Here is a 20,799-nt window from a genome sequence, read left to right on the forward strand (position 1 = left end):
AAATACCCACACAGCGGGGGGACAGGGAACAGACATCTTTATATTAATAGAACTTTTAAAGAAATTAAATTACTTGCAATAAAATTTAGTTTCAGAATAAACATTTAAAAATCTAGCTGGAATCCAGGCAAGCTTTTGTTTGCTTGGTTTCCACAGAACACATTAAAATATATAACAATTCTGTACAGAAGGTGACACCTCCTTTCTCACAGCTTGCTCACAAGATGGAGAGAAGAACTAGCACTCAGTAGGAAAATGCAGTTTGGCCCAGTAACAACACTTAAATGTTATTTTAAAAACACAAACTCTGTTAGATGAATTAACAAACGAAGCTTTGATTCAGCTTACGCTAACTGGTTTGACTTGATTGTAACAAATAAAATTGTAAACAAGGAAGTTAGGGGTTTGGCAGTATTTAGTTGCAAACAGCTTGCCATCTGGGGTTGGGTCAGAGAAGGCGATTTCGTCTGTGCTTAGGCAACAGCCATACATGAACGTGTTCCTGAAAGAGAGAACGGAGCTATCAGCGCAAATAATAGGCTGTTCTACCCGACTCGTAAAACATCCACACGGAGAGTCTCTCCAGGCCCTTCTTCGTGGGGAACAGGTATTTCTTTTATACCCTTCTTTTCAAACCAGAGCGGACAGGTTCGAGATGCCAGCTTGCTGTCTTGGATTCTGGCTTAATCGGGAAGCAGTCCAGGAGGAATTTTAAGATTAGCAAAAAGGATAATACAAGACAGTACAGACAGAGAACATCATTACACCCCTTACAATTGCACCTGGAAGCCCAGAGGTTCCAGTTTCATGTCCCGGAGGAGTCCCTGAGCGAAGCCCACCCCAGCAACGGGGCTCCTGGGCACCTAGAGGTCACCGCGGTCCCTTTGTCTCCTACCTGCCACAGGCTTGGAAGCACAGGAGCCTCCTGCGTTTAAGGAGGCAGCACATCTACTGGCAAGTCAAACACTAACCACAGAATAGGAGTAAATGGAAATCAGACGTTGGCTAGTGAATTTTAAGAATGCTGAGCTCAAAACAGATATATTTTACAAATACATAGCGAGCAGATAATACATGCAAAGGCGATCTGTACTGCTAAGGGCTCACAGGGTACTATCAAGTTAAACCTCAAGGATCTATATTAATACATGTGGAAACTTCTCCAAAGTACCTCTTTTTAGTTTCATCAAAGCTAAATACACTTGAAACGCTTTGGAGTTTCCCACCTGGAAAAACTCAAGTTTTCAGGCACATCAAGTTGTTCAATTTTTAAAAAAATATATTCCTTTCCAACAGAAATAGTTTTTCTTTAAAAATTCTCTCAATGTAGCTCTGTGTTCATGTTACACCCAGCACTTAATAACTTGGCTCACACTTGTGTCAGATTTTAAACTATGTATTTTTAATCCGTCCACTTGATACCTCTTCACTAAGAGGCGAGGACTTCAGACCTGCTTACTGACACAATAACAGACCTTTCCTTTAAGGAACAAGGCACCTAAGTTACTTCTGAATAGTTTTTGCTCTAGTCATCACTTTCTCCCGGAGAATAAGGGCCCGCAGGAATCGCGATCCAGTGCCGCTCCCCGCTTTGCGGAGCTTTGTCTCCCGCCCAGCTCCGTACCTGACCACGTCGACCATGCGACGCGCGACCCCCTTCCTGCGCATCAGGCTGAACACCCAGACTCTGCTGACGCCGCAGATGGCGGGTTCGGGTTTCGTGGCGCAGCGCCAGGCTCGCTGGTGCTGCAGGGCATCCTGCCCGGGGGACTGTTCGGCTCCCGGCTCCGACAGCACCCGGAAAGCCTGGCAGGGACAAACAGAGGCGTCAAACTACTCCTTCCTAGAAGCACATATAGCAGCCAACATGCCTATAACCCCAACCACGTCTTCTGCTGTTTTACAAGACAAACCACTGCATAAAGTGATACCCAAACTGGGTTCAAATGGAAGCTTGTTGTATCAGTATCAGTCAGAACAAATTCCCATCAGCAACATCTCTGACAAGAGGAGTTCAAGCTCCAAAGTCATTTTGTTAATTTTATTTTTCTCTTTCTTATGCAAGGCCAGATGTCTGATAAGCATATGCTAACGACTCCAGTCATTAGCCTGAAATTTTGCCCCCTACTTATACAAATAATAGCACGTACCTGTTTAATTGATTCAGCTACTAAACACCCAACAATCATCTTCTCATTGGACACAAACAAATACATTTTTGTCTTGGCTGGGCAGTTCAATGTAACTTGCTTAAATCCTAGTTCATTATCTACAATTTCTCGCACTTCATCTGCCTAAGAAAACAAAAACAGAGCTATGTTTGCACCTGACATACACATTCCTTGACTCAGTGAGCCCTGCCAGAAATGGGGCTAGTTCCTCCCCCTCCCCCCAAAAATAATTCTGTGGTCACCCAAGATAAGGCTTCACGATGCAGCTGCAGAATGCTTTGCAACTGCTTACAATACCAGGGTTCTTGCTGCACGTGTAGCTAAACTTGCATTTCAGTGCTTATTATTTAGGGATAATCTCTTCAGAAACAGTTTTTAAACAAGGAGCTTCCCCATTTAACAAGAAAAAACCCTGTAACAGAACAACCATCTCCTCATAGACAGGTAAACTGTGTAGGTAACATTAAAGTACTGGTGTCCAAAACCCACTTTTCTTCAGCAAAGTCCATAGAAAAGGCGTCTCTGCAGCTAGAGAACAGTTCTTTGGACAACATAGTTAACTATCTTGCCCTGGCATCAAAAGCAGCATTTTGCAGGATGAGCCAGTGACATCAGTTGGTGCAAGAGGAAAGGCTCCAGCGGCATCTTCATACCGCTGCATCGCCTGCGGGGCATGGAGCACAGCTGCCGCTCACCACAACCCTGTGACTGCTCATACCAGTCTGTTTCTTGCTGTAGTGATTTCAGTGCCAGGTAACAGATTACTTGCTCACTCCAACAAAGTGCATTTGCATGAGGAAAACCATACCTCCTGGAGCTCATGGAACTACCCATGGAAACAAATGCTAAGGGAGAGCAAGCAGCTCCTACCTCAGCATTAAAGAGCTAAAAGAACTGCAGATCCCTCATCCTCGGTACAGGAGAGATCAGGTTATAGTGGTCATTTAAGAACAAGAGCTTCAGAACTGCGAGTGGAGCAGCTGTCCCTCTCCAATGGGGCAGCTGGGATGCATGTCCACAGCAACCTGGATTGCTTGAGTCCAAGCTGTCACGATCCCACCCAGCTCTCCTACTCCCTCCTGTGCACTGGCAAGCAACATGAGGTCATGCACTGAGGTAGTTTGTGGAGCTAAGCCAGCATAACACTAACCCAGGACAAACACCAAACTGAAAAATGTCACCTTCTTGACTGCGTATTTTGGGTCATCCGGAAGAATCAATACAATTTTCCCATCCCAGAACTCTGCCACAACCCGTTCTTTCTTCCAGCCCTGCCAAGGGGAAAAAGAAAACAATAAAAACAAAAGGTTAGTGATCAAGCAAGAGAAAGGAAGTGATTCAGTGAAGACTTGGCAGATGAAGGTGTAATTTGAACCACTTCGGTTCTCAGAAAGAAAATCAAGTCACATTTATCAACTTGATGAACACAGACAGTTGCTGGAATCGCATACAACTTACACTTCAGCCTCCCCTTTGGATGACAAAACCTTTCCTGCAGCTGTCTCGACTTTGTACCTGAATAACACACACTACTTCCTCCAATGTTCCTTAGCTCACATGCAAATGCAACCTTTGCCTCACCACATATCTGAGTCCCTCGAGGAATCTCTCATGGTGCTGGATGTGTTGGGCTTCATCCTCTGGGCTAGCAGCTGTGTAGATCATGCCACATGACTTGCAAACAACAGCCCCAAAATGCTTCTGACCAGCATCCTGGCAAGAAACAGAGTCAGCTAAGCAGGAACATCAAGCATTCTTAGCAGCTGTTCAAAAAAAAAATAACCAGTTTAGGAATTAGGCTAAGAATTCGGTATAGTAACAATTAAAGAATCGAATATTTGGTTTCAATTGAATTTGAAAAGAGGACGACAAGCTTTTGCTTATTTGCAGAATATTTAAACTATACATCATTCATTTATTCGAGGCATATGATAATCTGTTTCTTGGAACAAGCCATGAAAAAAAAAAACACAGCAGCAACATTTGCACTGAAAAAAAAACCCCAAAAAACAGGTAACTGGTGAAAAGACTGTATTGTTCTACTTATCCGAAAAAAACACGGCTTACTTTATTTGTCAGGACACAGGGAGGGGAAGAGAAGGCATTAAATGCTGATTGCACAAACAAACAGCAGGTTGTTCTTTACACTTTGAAACAAAACGAAGCCTAGCTTTTCTAAAAATAGATCTGTGTTTTATTTCCCTCTGCCTGCTACGGCAGCAGCTGCTTCCCCTTCTCCGTGGCCCAGCACGGGCTCCCCTCTCACCTCACACCATCTGCAGTCCGTCCCCACTCCATCACCTGCCCGACCAGCAGTTAGTCACACAAAGCAGCGCCGCGCTGCGGCTGGCTTACAGCCCAGGGCGCCAGCCGGCCCACGGTGAGCCAAGGCAATGGAAGAGTATTGTGTACACACTGCAGCTTTCCTCTCAGGGCAGGCACTCACCTGCGTCCCTCTCTTCCACAGGGACCAGGTCTTACAACACTCAAGAATTTGTATCTTTGAGTTCTCTGCTTCTATTATCAAATTTGATCTATTAGACAATTTGTCATAAGTTGTGACAAGGGCAAACTAATAGACGAGAATGATCACTCAAGCCCCATTTTCTCAGGAAATGGGCTGAAAAGTCATGGATGTCATTGAGTTAAAATGGCTCAATAAAAAAAAAATCAAAACCGAGGGCATATTTTCTGGAAATCCATGTACATGATGGGTATCCTGTAACTGACCATAAATGACTTTAGACAACGGCAGGAACAGACACACATCTACGGAACAGGTGACCATGAATTAACAGATCTACAGTCTATATTTCAGGCTAAACTCTTAGTTACAGAATGAATTTTTAAAAGAAGAGGAGGGAGGTAGGAAGAATAAAAAAAGCACATTCCTGCTTCTGAACTGCCCTTGCTGACATTAGCCATTTGCTGCTGTGGTTGCAGTACTGTGCTGACTCTGCTCACACAGCAGGCCATGAAGTCGTGGGAAAGGAAAAAGTCAAACAAATTCACTCCTATAGTATCCATACAAGCTTGTTTGAGTTTTGTTTTGTTTTTTAATATCATGTTCCATAAATCTCTTATTAATTTTGAAATGTAACAAAGTGTTAGTCCCAGGGAAACCATAAAATTGTATTTCCCAGCTACTCCTACTATCCTAGCATCTGAACTTCTGGAAAGAGATTTATTCAATACTTAAAGTTGAGTATAGTGAACACGTTAATCACTGTCCTGTTACGGTAGTTGCAATGTGGTTTGTTTGAGGTTTATATGTAAGGAAATCTAGTTACTGGTTAGCCTCAAGACATATTTCTCATTTCCTCACTACCATAGTCACAAGCTGCTCAAAGGATCCAGAATACCCTGAAGGGAAGCTTACAATTATCATCTGATCTTTAGAGCGTTTGCAGAGTTCTTTTGTGCTCTTGTTTTTCTGCAAGTTGTGAGCCATTTTTGCAGGTGGGTTGGATTTGCGTGGAGTAGCTGATTCATCTAGGTTAGCCTGTGTCCTGAAAAATCATTTCAGAAATAAGTTAGTCATTTCACACAAAGGTTAAAGCTACAAGTCAGAGAGCCAGGACAAAGTAGCAACATTTATTACAGAATACCCCAACTAAATCAGATACAGCAAAGCTAACTTCTTAAGAGCTGTGATGCCAAGTCCCCCGGAAGGAAGGCAGACCACTTTAGGAAGAACAGCAATTGCATCAGAAGAGTTAAGTAACTCCCAATTAAGCACCCCTCTCCCACTTCCATGAACAGGCTATTTCAAGGATGTTCGGGCATTACTGCTAGCCATAACTCAGCAGTTGCTTGAAAAGTCACTAAGGAATTTGTACAGCAAAAACTGAGAAGCAAAGGTTGGGATCTGTGAAGCATGGAAATGGCGGGCAAAAAAAGTTCAAGTGCCCAAATGCAGTAGCTGCATCGCCAGACTACTGCTTAATCACAGCTAGACATCCAAAACACTTCCGTGCAAGCTCAGAGCTTCAGGCAGCAAATTGCTCAGCGCTTGACACTCTCACACTCGAGTCCAATTGGGATCCAAAACCAAAGTTTCCCACAACAATCCCACATCTATGTTCCTAATATACCCTTAGATGTGCAGTTTCTGCATAAAATCACAGCTGTAATCTCTTACCTAAAAACATGGCTAGAGAGAACCCTGCTTACCACAACTGGCAAGGGTTCAGCGTCTGTTACACTCCAGGCACTCAAAGCCATACCTCTCTTTTCAAGGCAAAGCACAACAAACCCCAAATTCTGGCACAGGACTGTAGCCGCTAAACACTGCGATGCAGCCTTTAGGCAATAAACCCAACACTCAGGCAACAGAACAGGTCGCCAAAAGCCAGTGTCAGGCACTGAAGCAAATCCTGGAGTCAGACACTCCGTACCAAGGATGCACGCAGTGAATGCACTCTACCCTTCTCTTCGTTTTGCAGCCCTCTAGCTTTGTAAGGTCCCCAACTGTCTAAGGGCTCAAAAGAGATGAGTACAAAGAAATGTCGCTACAGACACACGTGAATTTAAATGAGAGTGGCAGAGAGAACGTGTGCCTGGCTGCACAAGTGCACTGCACTCCATAACCCAACATCATGTTCTGAGCAATTCTAAACAACTGAATTTCTGGGCAACGTGATACAAGGCAAGGATAAGCATCCTACTCTGCCATCTGAGATCATCTTATAAAGCCTCAAATATTCCTGTTTTGTGAGGAAGGCTGTCTGTAAGTACAGTGTATCACTCATCTCCCCTTATGAAAAGGAGGGGAGCAAAATGAAAAATTGAACTCCAAAAAACCTATGAAGCATTTTTATCTAGGCATACAAGAATTTTTGACAAAGTTTTGGCCAAGACTTACTGTAGCTTGGTCACACTCCACATACTGCTGGGGTCCCAAGACCCTTTCCCCACCCATTTTCTGCTTTGTCGCCACAAATCCAGGACCTTAATTTTAACAACACCTTTAGCCCAAAGGATCCACAGCATTTGAGGAAAACTCCTGTGATGATGGAGCTATGCTCTCCCCTGTAATCCGTTAGGGACCTTTGAGGCAGAACACACAGCTAACCAAATTGTAGGCAAGCCCAGGAGGAATTTTTCATACAGCTAAAGATCCAGATGGAGTCTTTACATGGATTTTTAGATTTATGACACAGGCTTGAGCTATTGGGAAGCACATGCTAATAACTGCACAGCTTTTTTCTAACATTACCTTTAGACTTTTGTATGTAAGGTGGCATTTCCTGAGCAACCCTAAAGTGGGAAGTTCCAGCTGCTGAGCAATGAACCTTAACATAAAAGTAATTTAGAGATACAAGCAGTAAGCACTTCTCTAGATTTAGATTCTAAGAAGAATTTCCAAAGCAGTGACTTTACATAGGAAAAAAATTGCACTCATCACTTCCCAAGAGATGACAGCAAATCCAAAATCAATTTTTAGTTAATCACAAACATCAGGATTTTTCACATATTCCAGAGTTCCATTTGCACCACGGAAGGTATTTGAAAAGCCACTCGAGGAAGCAAAGCAAATACTGTAATCAGATCTCTCTTTCAACACTTCTCTATGGCGGAGGACTACAGTAGTGTGACAAATTTTGGAAGGTTTATTTTGGCTCTTTTAGAAGTAATTTCAAGTGTTTATGTTCACAATAAACTATGCTCAGAATGTTTTTATTGTTAACAAAATGTATCAAGCTGATTCAATAAGGGAGAGGGATTAGAGCTCCGGTTCTTGTGTGAGAAAACAGAAGTCTTTCCATTAAAATGCTAAGGATATAGCAGCAAATTAATTGAAGAAATAAGCTGATGAGAAACATGGACACCAGTTAGGACTATTTACTTGTATAAGTTTACTAGTGCCTGCAAGTAATTTAAGCAACCAGTCCATGCAATTTTTATTGCTTGTGTTTTATTTACAGTAAGACAAATATCAAACACTGCCCAACAGACTTACAAAAGACCCACTCAGGTGAACATGGGGAAGTGGAAGAGATGAGTAGATGCTACAATTAATTATTTTTTGCCCACTTTTATTCTCACTTGTCTTCTCTGGCAGCTAGATCAAATGGAAAAGTCTTAGAATCATAGAATCAGTAAGGTCAGAAGGGACCTCTGCAGATCATCTAGTCCAACCTCCCCGCTCAGCAGGGTCACCTAGAGCATAGTAGACAGGGTTGCAGCCAGGCGGACCTTGAAGATCTCCAGAGAAGGAGACTCCAAAACCTCTCGGGGCAACCTGTTCCGGTGCTCAGTCACTCTCACAGGGAAGGAACTCCCCCTCACGGTCAGGCGGAACTTCCTATGCTTCAACTTCTGCCCATTGCCTCTTGTCCTGTCACACGGGACAACTGAAAAGAGTTTGTCCCCGTCCCCTTGACACCCTCCCTTCAGGTACTTGTACACATTGATCAGATCCCCCCTCAGTCTGCTCTTCCCCAGGCTGAACAGGCCCAGCTCTCGCAGCCGTTCCTCACAGGGCAGGTGCTCCAGCCCTCGGATCATCTTTGTAGCCCTACGCTGGACTCTCTCCAGTAGCTCCATGTCTCTCTTGGACTGGGGAGCCCAGGACTGCACATAGGGCTCCAGATGAGGCCTCCCCAGGGCTGAGGAGAGGGGCAGGATCACCTCCCTCCACCTGCTGGCAACACTCTTCCTAATGCACCCAAGGAGACCATTGGCCTTCCTGGCCACAAGGGCACATTGCTGGCTCATGGTCAACCCATTGTCCACCAGCACTCCCAGGACCTTCTCTGCAGAGCTGCTCTCCAGGTCAGCCCCCAGCTTGTACTGGTGCCTAGGGTTATTTTTCCCCAGGTGCAGGACTCTGCACTTGCCCGTGTTGAACCTCAGGAGATTCCTCTCTGCCCAACTCTCCAGCCTGTCCAGGTCTCTCTGAACGTCAGCACAACCCTCAGGTGTGTCAGTTACTCCTCCATCAGCAAACTTGCTCAGGAGGCACTCTGTCCCCTCATCCAGGTCATTGATGAGTAAGTTGAACAGGATGGGACCCAATACTGAGCCCTGGGGGACACCACTACCCACAGGCCTCCAACTAGACTCCATGCCACTGACGACAACCCTCTGAGCTCTGCCTTTCAGCCAGTTCTCATTCCACCTCACTGTCCACACTGCTACTGGTGCTGTTGTATTAAACTTCTTAGGAAACCAATGCAACACAACAAGCATCTTGCTACTGCAGTTACATTAGATCTTCACATTTCAGGCATCTTCTATAGAGTAATGCCTCTTACAGAGATACTTCCCAGAATGCAAACCATGAAGATCTGGTCAGTGTTAGACACTGCACTGTAGCAGTAACAAAAACACACCTAAGGAAAGGTTAATATATAAAAGCAGTGAACCTAATGGCAGAGTGGTATCAGTTTGACATTGAATTCTAAGAATAAAAATATTCCAGAATACTAGGACAAAAAAGGTAAACAGACTGACTGGTGATGTATGCGTAGTAAATTTATGAGCATACATTGTTTGCTAATTGTCTACAGTGCAACAGGTTAAAATGTATATACTCATTCTTCTTCAGGTTTTAATGATGGGAGTAATGCTTCACCACTTATCGGATGGCCAGAAAGCAATACTATACTGCATTTGTCGGAGTATCTGAATAAAGACAATTTGTTTTGACAACCCTAGTACCAAATCAAATTTGTAGTAGAGATCATAGAATCAGTAAGGTTGGAAGGGACCTCTGGAGATCATCTAGTCCAACCTCCCAGAAGAGGTATGGGGGTATGAAAGGAAGAGTCTGTCATCTTGTTTGTAGTAGTTGAAGCTTCATAGCTGCTATGAAGCTGATGTGTGATCAGATTTTTCTGTCCTGTGGGCCATTGAAGTTGACAGTTTGATTCAAGGTCACTGAAGCGGGTCAGTTTTTAATTCTCTGCTTGGCTTTGGGAGGCATGTGATTTAGTGGAGCTTTTTTTTTTTAACACATCCAGATTCAGTCCCCTAGTTCTAATTACTTTATCATGAACGTTAACAGCTGAGAAGTACCAGTATTTCTTTTTCAATTGGAAGAGTGAGCTCTCTTAGTTCAACAGTAGGTCCAGATTCACTATAAAATATACTAAAGGCAGGTAGAAAGTGGGTATTTCCTTATTTTCAGGCTATTAGCACCCTAAATCAAAGCAACATTAATCTTGCATCTTCAAAAAAAAAACAAACCCCAGGTTCTCAAATCTTACAAGAATTATTTCTTTTGTCTCAGAACACTGAGATAGTAAGGTAAGCTATCATTACTTTTAGAATGATTTTTTTTTAAAAAAAAATAATGATTCTGCGCATACGACACTTTAGATCATTCTGGAAACGTTAGCAAAGATTAACATACCTTTTCTTGCTAGCAGAGGGTACACTAAATATGGGGTAGACAACAGCAGTTGAAGAGGATCCTGGAAAAGATGAGTAAAGTAATTGTGATTTAAAGTTTAGTTATAGAACGCATGAATACATGGAAACAGAAATTCAGGAATCAGTGAGACTTTGAAATGACACACAAGTGTGAAACTCTGGACTCCCATCTACAGTAGCTTATAAAAGTACCAGAAGTTGTTGACACTGTAATATAATAAAACTTGTTCATGACTGGTATCCAGAAATAGTTACCTTCAATTCACTTAACTGACTTTGATCAGGCTATCCTATGCTTTACCCTGTCGCACTGGAATTCTGAACAATTACATCAAGCAGAAAATCCTGTCGCAATAGTGTAGTTTCCTTGGCTATTTATAAAGTTGTTATTATAAACAGTGTTAAATCAAGCATCGGTTTCCATTCCTTTGGCTAAGACTGCCTGATGCTATAGCTTCTTCATCCTGGAGAAGGTGGGAGAGTTATAGACTCAGTGCTAGGTTACAGCATACAAGATGCAAGTTTTGGGACAATGTAGCAAAGCTGGTAAGGAAAGACAAGTAAATTATCAGTTAGAAATATTTTCCCTTCAAGTATAGGAAGTTTAGTTGCTGGTTGCTTTCTGCTCTTGTAATATTTTGATTGCATCTGCACATAGACAAAGTCTCCTTAGTAACTACAGAAAAAAAATGCTAACATACATAAGCAAAAAAAGGTGGTCCTAATAGCCTCCCAGAAACATACCATTAAGTTGAACCAGTTGCTTCTAGGAAACAAGACACCCCCAAAAAGTCTCTTGTTAACATCACAAATGGAAAAGGAGTCATGATAATAATAATCAATAATAAGCATAAGACTTCATACAAATGCAGGGCATTACAAGGCCCAGACACTTGGAAAAGTGACAGGCAAATGTTGTCCAACAGGCCAGTGTAGTCAAGCAAGCTTTTGGAATGGGTTGAGGACAGCTTTTTCTAACAGGTTAGACAGTAACGACTGAGATTCCATGGTCTCCCTGAGAAACCTGTTTTGACAACAATACAGCTTGAGGACAGATACAGGTGGACAAAACAAAGAGGGAGTCTTTCAGGGAAGAGGTGGAGATAATGGAAAGAAATGTGGCTGGCAGCAACAGTACATGACTCCTTGGAACAAGAAGAGGAAGTACAGCAGAGAAATGATGACCTTCAAGAAAATAAACTTTAGTAAGTTCCAAAATCGGATAAATAAGTTCCCATGGGAAGCAAGTCTGAAGGGGGGGGGGTGAAAGAGTGCTGGCAATTTCTCAAAAAAAAGATTAAGCCCAGATGTGCAATTTACACCAGCATGGAAGAAGTGAATTAAGAGACAAACATGGCTAAATCACAAGCTCTTCACTGACTGAGAGCTCAAGGATCACACAAGGAACAGAAATCAGGGGAAAGCATAGCAACAACACGAAGGATTGAAATTAGAAATGCCAAAATGCAGAATGAGCTATACCTAGAAAGGCCACAGCAGCAAGAAAGCATTCTTTAATAGGAAGATCAAGAAGTATCTGCTATTGAAAGAGAAGGGAACACTAAAACAGATGATAAAGTAAGACAAAATATTTAATGCCTTTTTATTTGTCACCAAAAAAAATAAATAGTTGTGATCAGCTGTGATTATGTGATCATACTTCAAACACAAAGGGGTATCAACTTGGCACAGTATAAAGAAAGATGTAAAGAGAACAGTTAAATCAAACACTTTCAGATTAGCCAAGACTGAATTAATCCTAGGCTTCTGAGGCAATTTGGAGAACACAAAAGGCTAGAAAAATGAATACTACCCATCTTTAAAAGGGCAAAATGGAAAAACCAGGAAATTAGGGATCAAAACACATAACCTCAATTTCTGCAAACATACTGGCTCATATTAGCACATATTTGGAGGATGAGATTGCAGGCAGAGCCCAACATATTATTTTGCCTTAATAAAAATAACATTGAGCAACATATTTTCTTTTTATTCCCACTTGTCATTCTCAAGAAAGGAAAGAGACAATAGATGTCTTAAAGGTAATATATTAACTTATGTTGTTGTTGCGTTGTGTCAACAGGGAAACGCGATCTAGGAGAAACCACTATGAGAAAGGCAAAGTGGAGTAGGGAGGGAAAAAAAAAGTCACATTCAAATAATGCCAATAATTCACTGTCAAAAGGATAGAGTTCTCTAGGTGACTATCAGGAATAAATTAAATGAATTAACTGGATGAAGGAATAATATATGCTTCTAAGTTTAGTAATAATAGCTAGTAGATAGGGGCATTTCAAAATCTAATTAGAAAGCATTCTTAAATTGAAAACAGGCAGAAGCAAGCGACTGAAATAAGGATAAGGGGAACTACTAAAGAATAAATAGGTGCAAGAATAAAACATAGGGATCAACTCTCTGGGTGGCAGCAGCTGTGTATTAAACACTTGGGTTTTTCTGTATCTCAAACCAGACACATGGCAAAAACACAATGCTTCTTGTGGAAATGTATACCACAGCACTGCATGTGAAACGCAAACTATTGCCTTTCTGCCTCAGATGGAGCTCTGTTTTGGAGTACATGGAGTACAATAAAGATATGGTTCAGTCTGGAGAGAAAACAAAACTAAAACAAACAAACAGATACCTTAAAAAAAAAGGACTTGAAAGGAAAGCTGAAAGAACCAGCTTATTTAGCCTGGAGAAAAAAATAATGTGGAGAGAGCTAATAAGTTTCAGATATAGTAATTTCTCAAATCCTACTGGGAATGGGATAACTAGTAAGATGGAAGAGGAAGATAGGTTAGATATCAGGATAAAAATAGATTTATGTATTGTTCAACATTAAAACAGGTTTGTCAGAGAGACTGTGGAATCTCAATCATTACTGTATAACTTATTAGAAAAGAACAAAGGAAAATATCTGACTGAAGTAGAGTTGACCTGGTTGGGGAAAAGGAGAAAATCTAAAAGACTTTAAAATCCCTTCCACCTCATCTCCTACAGTAACAAAAGTCATACACCAAGACCTATATAATCTTACTCACCTTTCTTATATTCCTCACCTGCAGATTGGCTTGAAGGAATAATCTCCTGGTCATCTGACTCACAGGCTATGGAAGAATTGATTTCACCAAAATCCTAAAAATTAAGACAAATTTTTAGGGCACAAAGGTAACTCTTCATGTTGTTTTGTAACTACTGCCTGAAAAGTTAATCAAATACAGCTCAGATGTGATCTTCAGAATAAGCATTAAACAACATTATGAAATGTTACTAACGGTTGTTTTTTTCAATAACAAAACAATCTTAGTAGACTACCCATCATTATCAACACTATAACTGGATGTTGAATTTGTAATCTCTTGTTGCATCTCAGCACTGAAAATTTCAGGTTTTTTGCAAGTTACTTGCAGCCTTGTGGACTTCAGAATAACATCAACATATTTTCTGTCTAGAACTATGCAACTTCAGAGCTTTTGGAAGCCTCCTGCAAATCTTCAATAATAATAAAAGTTTGCCAAACCGATTTTTGCCTTAAATGCTGTTCTTCTATATATGACTATATACTATTTCCTAGCTCATCAGGAACCCCAGAAAATCATCAGCTAAAGCTACCAGCTCGACCAGGAATGATCTGAAACTCGATCAAGGCCTAGGATGGGCCTATATTGATTTTGCAATAACAAAGTCACTATGTTTCTTTTTCCTGCACTCTTCTTGTGATACCCTCTGAGAAATAGTTTGCCAACACAAAACCAATCCCAGCAGACCCAAATGCTTTCAAACTATATTTTTTGCTGCATGTGCAAGATTAGATCGCACAAGCCAACATTTGTCTTTTATTAATGCTGCATCGTAAAAACACATTGACAATCAAATCAGGAATGTGAGAAATATACAGTACAGGTGAACAAAGAAGGCAATAAATTTCCCTTTATTGAACCAATACAGGAATATAAACCACATATTAGTCCTACAAAAAGAACTTCCCAACTTGTTCATTGTTTCTTTTCAATGCCTAGTATGAACTACTACAAATGTATTCCAGTGTCCCTTCCTATTTCCATACATTTTAGATGCCAGAATGCAACAGCAAAATACAGCATTAAGTGTAATGAAACAGCATGAAAATCTGTTCCAATTTTGTATTTCGTAGCTACACTCATTCCACTGACACCCCTACCTTCCACACCTGGGCCCTAAGTTAGAAAGCAAAATCCACATCCCAAACTAAACAATTCTCTAACAAATCATAAAACTAAAAGTGAGGTCTGGCAAGAATTACTTGGTTGTCAATGAGCTAGACTCATTTCTAAGTTCAACCATTCCAGCACTGCTGGACATATTTGCAAAAGAATTAAAAGTAAGTTTAAAAAAATATGCTTTCACCTTTTTTTAATTATTATTTTGACAGCAGTTTCCTAAAAAAAAAAAAAAAAAAACACACTCCCAGAAAATCTCTTCCCTATCAAGCGCTGAGAATATGTTCACTGCTAGGTCAACAACAGATAGAAATTGCTTGTTTCTCTTTAATAATACACTAAGAGGTTAAATTCTTCAAATACAGACCAACTCAGTAAACTCATTATTGCTTTGTTAAAGATAAAAGAAGCTTGGGCTTAGCCTCATTCCTTTGGCTAAGGGAACTGCAAAACTAACACACATTGCTTCTAACAAGGAAATAATTGCTATAATTGCTTAAAGATAATCACAGACCAGATCAAAACAGGCCAGCATTGCTCAAATTATTGCACAGGCTGTATGAGCATGAGCAAACAAAATTCTTATAACATAGAGGCGATCTCTAAAAGATCAACTTTGCTTTCTCTGACCTACTACTTCACTCGTGGAGAGGCATAGGTCTTCAAGGAGTACTGCAGCAGAGCTCTTGAGAATGCTTCCTTCCTCCAGTTTTGAGGAAGCATATTTTTTCTTTTGAAAAGAAAGAATATCTAGGGAGAATGCCTAGGATACAAGCTCAGAACCTCCTATAAAATTCAGGCATGTCAGACTTGGCATTTGTTACATTTATTAAGGCGAGAGACAGAAAAAAAAAGACATGTTTAAGAAATTATTTTACAGCTTTGCCCTTGATAATTAAAAACAGATTAACATTTGCAAAACACCATCCAAAAAACTTTCCTTTCAGCTATCATAAATGGAATATTTTACTGCAGTGTAGCAGTAACAACAGACAGGAATGACAGAAGTTATTAGAGGTTTACTAAAGTTTTATGTCTTCATAAGGCAGGAGCAAATCTGTAAAGACTTTCTTAGGCAAAATCCACTAACATATCTTCCTAAGTACCCTACAGGCGAGTAACAAGAGTGTGCATTACTTCCAACTTGCTAAGCAAGCTCAGGGCATGTCACCACACCCACCCTGGTCATACCTCTACCTACCACATTCTCTGCATCCAGAGCGGGAGATTTTGAAGTACAAAACTGAATGACAGAGGTGCTTTCACTTCTCTGCAGAGATAGTTTTCCTTCACAAATTGCATCTCTCCCTTGATTTCTGAGACTTGTAAATTCCTCCATGGTTTCTTTTTCCTTCTGAGGCACAGAAATACTTCTCAATACACCACTAGCCTCAAGATTTTTTTGTGTGTCAGCTGAATTAGACTGATTAGCCACCAGTGATCTGGGCTGATCATTTCCATATGGAGACCTGGGGAGACCCTGGGGTGACTTATGGTCTACAGGTAGTTTTTTAGAACCAGAGTGTGATTTCTTTCTGGCAGAAAAGAACGCTGCTCCTGACTGGAGTTTCAGAGCTGGTTTAACTTTCATGCTCAGGACTCTGAAAGGTGAATCCATTTTCTTTTTAATTAAGCAATTAGAATTCTCTTTCTCTATGCTGGGTTTACTAGGTAGTATATCTCCATTTGCCTTCTTAAGCTTTTTGGGGACAGCTTTGCCATGTCTGGAATTTATTGTATGCTTGGCTGGTCTTGAGCTTATATTTCTGCTGAAGTTCACATCAATCTTCTCAGTCTTACTGGCAGTTGGGAGATTTTCATCATTTTTCCTCACACTGAAAGAGTAGTTCTCATTCAATTGTTTCCTCTCAAGAGGGGTAAGATACTGCTTGTCCTTGCTGTAAAAGGACACCACAGGCACAACGGACTTGTATGAGGCAGCAGTCTTTGGGGATAATTTAGAATTTGAGAATTCCCTACACGCAGCTGTGGGAACACTGGCTGTCTGAAAGGGAGAATGATCCAGCTTCCTTGCCAGTGATGACTTTGTGGGTGCAACCTCATTTTCTTTAAGTTCATCACTGGAAGTAGATGACCTTTTTATTTGAGAAGCACACCAATTACTTCTTGATTTCTTGAGTGGAGACAGATCTTCAGCAAAGTCTACAATCAGTTTTTTCACTGGAGTCTCAAAAGCTAAGGATGCACTAAAAATAAACAAATAAGCAAAATATAATCTGTATTATAAAAAGCTTTTCAGTAACTTCTTGGCTTAAACAACACTAAAGTTTAGTTCAAACTAGTTGCCTATATTAGCACATACCCTGTAACATGCAAACATGAACAGAGATCAATATAAGGCATAATAATTTCTTACCATTCACACTGCTTCTTTTTTTTAAAGAACTAATCTATTTTCCTGCCTGAACTTCTTAAAGCACACGGAAGCAACAGTCATTTTACTTTCTGGAATGCTGATGATATAATCAATGCTGTCAGTGATTAAACAAAAGAAATGCTTGATACATTTCAGACTAACTCTGTCAACTGAGATTTGTGCTTCTGAAAAAGCCTGTCTTTCCTTTTCCCTCTCCACATCTGTATGATTGATAAAGGTAAAGGAGAAAAAGGACAAAAAAAAAAAATCCCCCCCACCAGTTTCCAAAAGGCAAAAGTCTTATATCATTCTGATGGCTGTGTGAGAATCTAAAAATGTGTCAGTTCCTCACTAATATTTTTTGAATCTACTGGCCAAAAAAAAATATATATATATATATATGTATGTATGTATATGTGTGTATATATGTATATATATATATAAAATTTTATATAAAGGACATATTCAGCTGTTCTTCTTTCTGGCTGTAACATACTATATACGATTGCTCAGTTCATAACAGAGCGAGGTTTTTCTTTAGTAAGTACTGAAACAGTAGTCACTTTCTCAAGTATCTGTCATTCTAATTCACAGATCAAACCTCACTCTTGGTCTCCACCCAGAAATACTTTTGTGGGGGAAATACAGGACAAGCATGAGAAAAATCTGTTCAGCTAGTAGTTATAAAAGAACAAAAAACAATCTATTCTTTCAGATTTCAAACTTTTTTTTTTGTTCACGGTCAATGGCTTCTCCTCTACCAGATTTAGGGTAAAAATAATAAACACTTTTACATGAGTGTAAAAATAATGTGTGCATTAGTCTCCTTCTCTGAAGATATTCAAAACCTGCCTGGACACGATCCTGTGCTTTAGGTGACCCTGCTTGAGCAGGGGGTTGGACTAGATGATCTCCAGAGGTCCCTTCCAATCTCAACCATTCTGTAACTGGGGGTGTCCTTGAATGATAAACTTGAGTTAATGATGGTGCATTTCATAACCATCTTAATACTTTTTCACTTTACATTAAAACTTTTTGAGGATTTGAAACATTTATTTTATTCTCAGTATGTGGGGCAAGTATTAGAGAAATGTTTTTTTTAAATCAAAGGGAAAAGAAACCAAAATACTTACAACAAGTTAACATACCCATTAGTATCAGTAGAACTATGGCTCCTTTTTCGTGGAGTAACAGTTGCCATATCTTCACAAGAGCACCTGAAAAAACACATTTTTAATAGCCTGAAAAAACAGCCTTGGTAAAGAAGGAAAAGACGCTGAAGGACTAGGAAGGAACACTGAATGGAAGCAGTTCAAACATGATGGAGCATTATAACTTTTGACAGAATGACAGAGACTAGAATAATTTCAGGTTATGTTTCACTTGAGTTTAAGCTCAGAAAGAATCCTCTGGGTCAAGTCCAGTCCTGTCATCACGGCAAATGCATCATACAAAGTCTCTTTTCTAAAATGGAGTCACGTAACTCAGAAGTGATTTACACTTTTTCTCATATTCCTTTTGGAAAGCTCATTCTAGATCTTACCGCTGTGATTCCTATAAACCTTCTTACTCTCCCTCTACATATATTGACAGTCAGTTCATTCCATGAGGCATTTACCTTTAAGTGGAAAGAGCTATTTTGTTGTGTTCACCCCCAAAAGGCTTAGAGAAAAATCTCACTCACACACCTTCTATCTTGCTAGATACAAGAAAAAAAACTTTTTAAGCCTTCATTAATGAAGTAGCCATCTAACCCCTTTTAACACTAAATATTGTTTGTTCAATTTCTTCCAATCTGACATAAGTGCTGTACGACATTAACTTTTCTCTTGTGTTGCTTGTCATTAAAGAAAGACAACTGCAACGGTCATCCCCAGTATCCCTTTTCCAAGATGATTTACAACATGCATTCAAAAACTGCTAGAACACCATGTAAAGAATAACTTATTCAATAATCTGCCAGCAGGGGGAGATTCTTCACAACATGTCGATATTTATGCGTTGCTGGTTTTGGAAGCAGTAACCGAAGTGTGACCCGTGAACGACAAGCTGTTGTGGGCCACCGCACAAGCGTTGGCAGGGAATCAAAACCGTCAGCTGTGTAGCTGTATCAAGAGCTTATACAATTTCAGAATACAGCAGCACTGACAAAGGGGAATTACAAGAAAAGGTGCGCTGCACAACCTCACACTCAGCCCAGGGCTCTGGAAGCACAGGGCAGCAAGAAAGAGCTTGCAGGTAGCTAGGGCATAAGATACAAGGTGTGGGGAGAGGGCGAGGACACTTAAAACTCTTCTGCTATTAACCTGAGGATCCCGTAAGCTGTTCCCTGCAGAGCAGCTCCGCACCATCAGCCCCAGCCACGCACAGCCCTCTCCGTAACTTTAACAGCCACCAGGCCAGCTCACAGCTTTCCCCCAACAGCTCCCGCTAGGCGCCCTGCACGTCGACAGGGCGCCAGACCCCCACCTCCCCGGGCACCCCACATGCACCCTGGACCGCGGCACCCCACAGCCCCCACGCACCCTACAGCCCGCACCTGCACTTAATCAACGTACCGCGCACTTGACACGGCGCTGGGCCCGACCCCGGCACCCCACGGCCCTCACCGCCCCCTCAGGCCCTCACTCCGGCACCCCACGGCCCTCACCGCCCCTCCAGGCCCTCACCCCAACACTCCACGGCCCTCACTCCGGCACCCCACGGCCCTCACCGCCCCCTCAGACCCTCACCCCGGCACCCCACGGCCCTCACCGCCCCTCCAGGCCCTCACCCCAACACTCCACGGCCCTCACCGCCTCCTCAGGCCCTCACTCCGGCACCCCACGGCCCTCACCGCCCCCTCAGGCCCTCACTCCGGCACCCCACGGCCCTCACTCCAGCACCCCACGGCCCTCACTCCAGCACCCCACGGCACCCCACGGCCCTCACCGCCCCCTCAGGCCCTCACTCCGGCACCCCACGGCCCTCACCGCCCCCTCAGACCCTCACTCCGGTACCCCACGGCCCTCACCGCCTCCTCAGGCCCTCACTCCGGCACCCCACGGCCCTCACCGCCCCCTCAGGCCCTCACCCCGGCACCCCACGGCCCTCACACACCCGAACACCCCCCCCGGCCCCGAGCCGCGCTCACTCACCTCAACCGCCAACCGTCTCGCGCCTTCAAAAGCGCGCGGGCTCTCCCGCCCGTCACGGCCCCCTGCTCTCTTCTTCCAATTTGCCCAGCGAGCTGTCACTCGTCCGGAATTTCATCGCCATTGGTTCTGCGTGCGCGGGTCCCTTTGAACCCGCCCCCTCCATTTTCCAGCCCGTCGATTCGCTGAGCTCGCTCACACACAGTCGGAGACTACAACTCCCGGCGTGCCTCGCGCATACAGAGCCGCCTCTAGCCTGGCATGGCGCGCAGAGCTTGCTGGGAGCTGCAGTTTCTCCGGGGGAGCAGAAGCGCGCCGGGAGCGGGGCATGCTGGGGCTTGTAGGCGGTGGGCCCCTACAGGAAGACCAGTCTGCCAGGTCTGCTGGGGGGCATCTTCGTGGAGACCGACAGATTTCCAAGCACACTGTATGGATCCAAATATCCTTGGATCTTGAAAAAGGAGGTGCCTTGGGATGAGCAGGCAGAACATGGCAGAGGAAGAACTCCAAAAGGAGAACACTGAGGCTGGGGGCAA

The 20,799-nt window shown here is 42.4% G+C and overlaps 1 protein-coding gene across 1 annotated transcript; it reads right to left on the reverse strand.

Moving 5' to 3' along the window:
* Nucleotides 1–275: 275 nt before the first annotated feature.
* Nucleotides 276–20,339, reverse strand: ESCO2 (establishment of sister chromatid cohesion N-acetyltransferase 2). Its single transcript, XM_062573135.1, has 12 exons — nt 20,267–20,339; nt 18,278–18,346; nt 15,954–16,959; nt 13,595–13,688; nt 10,531–10,591; nt 5,551–5,680; nt 4,618–4,743; nt 3,753–3,884; nt 3,353–3,442; nt 2,151–2,294; nt 1,625–1,806; nt 276–502 (listed from the first exon to the last, which is right to left on the reverse strand). The coding sequence occupies exons 2-12, from the start codon at nt 18,328–18,330 to the stop codon at nt 340–342; spliced, it is 2,181 nt and encodes a 726-aa protein (XP_062429119.1). The 5' UTR covers nt 18,331–18,346; nt 20,267–20,339; the 3' UTR covers nt 276–339.
* Nucleotides 20,340–20,799: the final 460 nt, after the last annotated feature.

This window comes from Rhea pennata, chromosome 3 (genome assembly GCF_028389875.1).
Source record: "Rhea pennata isolate bPtePen1 chromosome 3, bPtePen1.pri, whole genome shotgun sequence".
NCBI classification, from domain to species: Eukaryota; Metazoa; Chordata; class Aves; order Rheiformes; family Rheidae; genus Rhea; species Rhea pennata.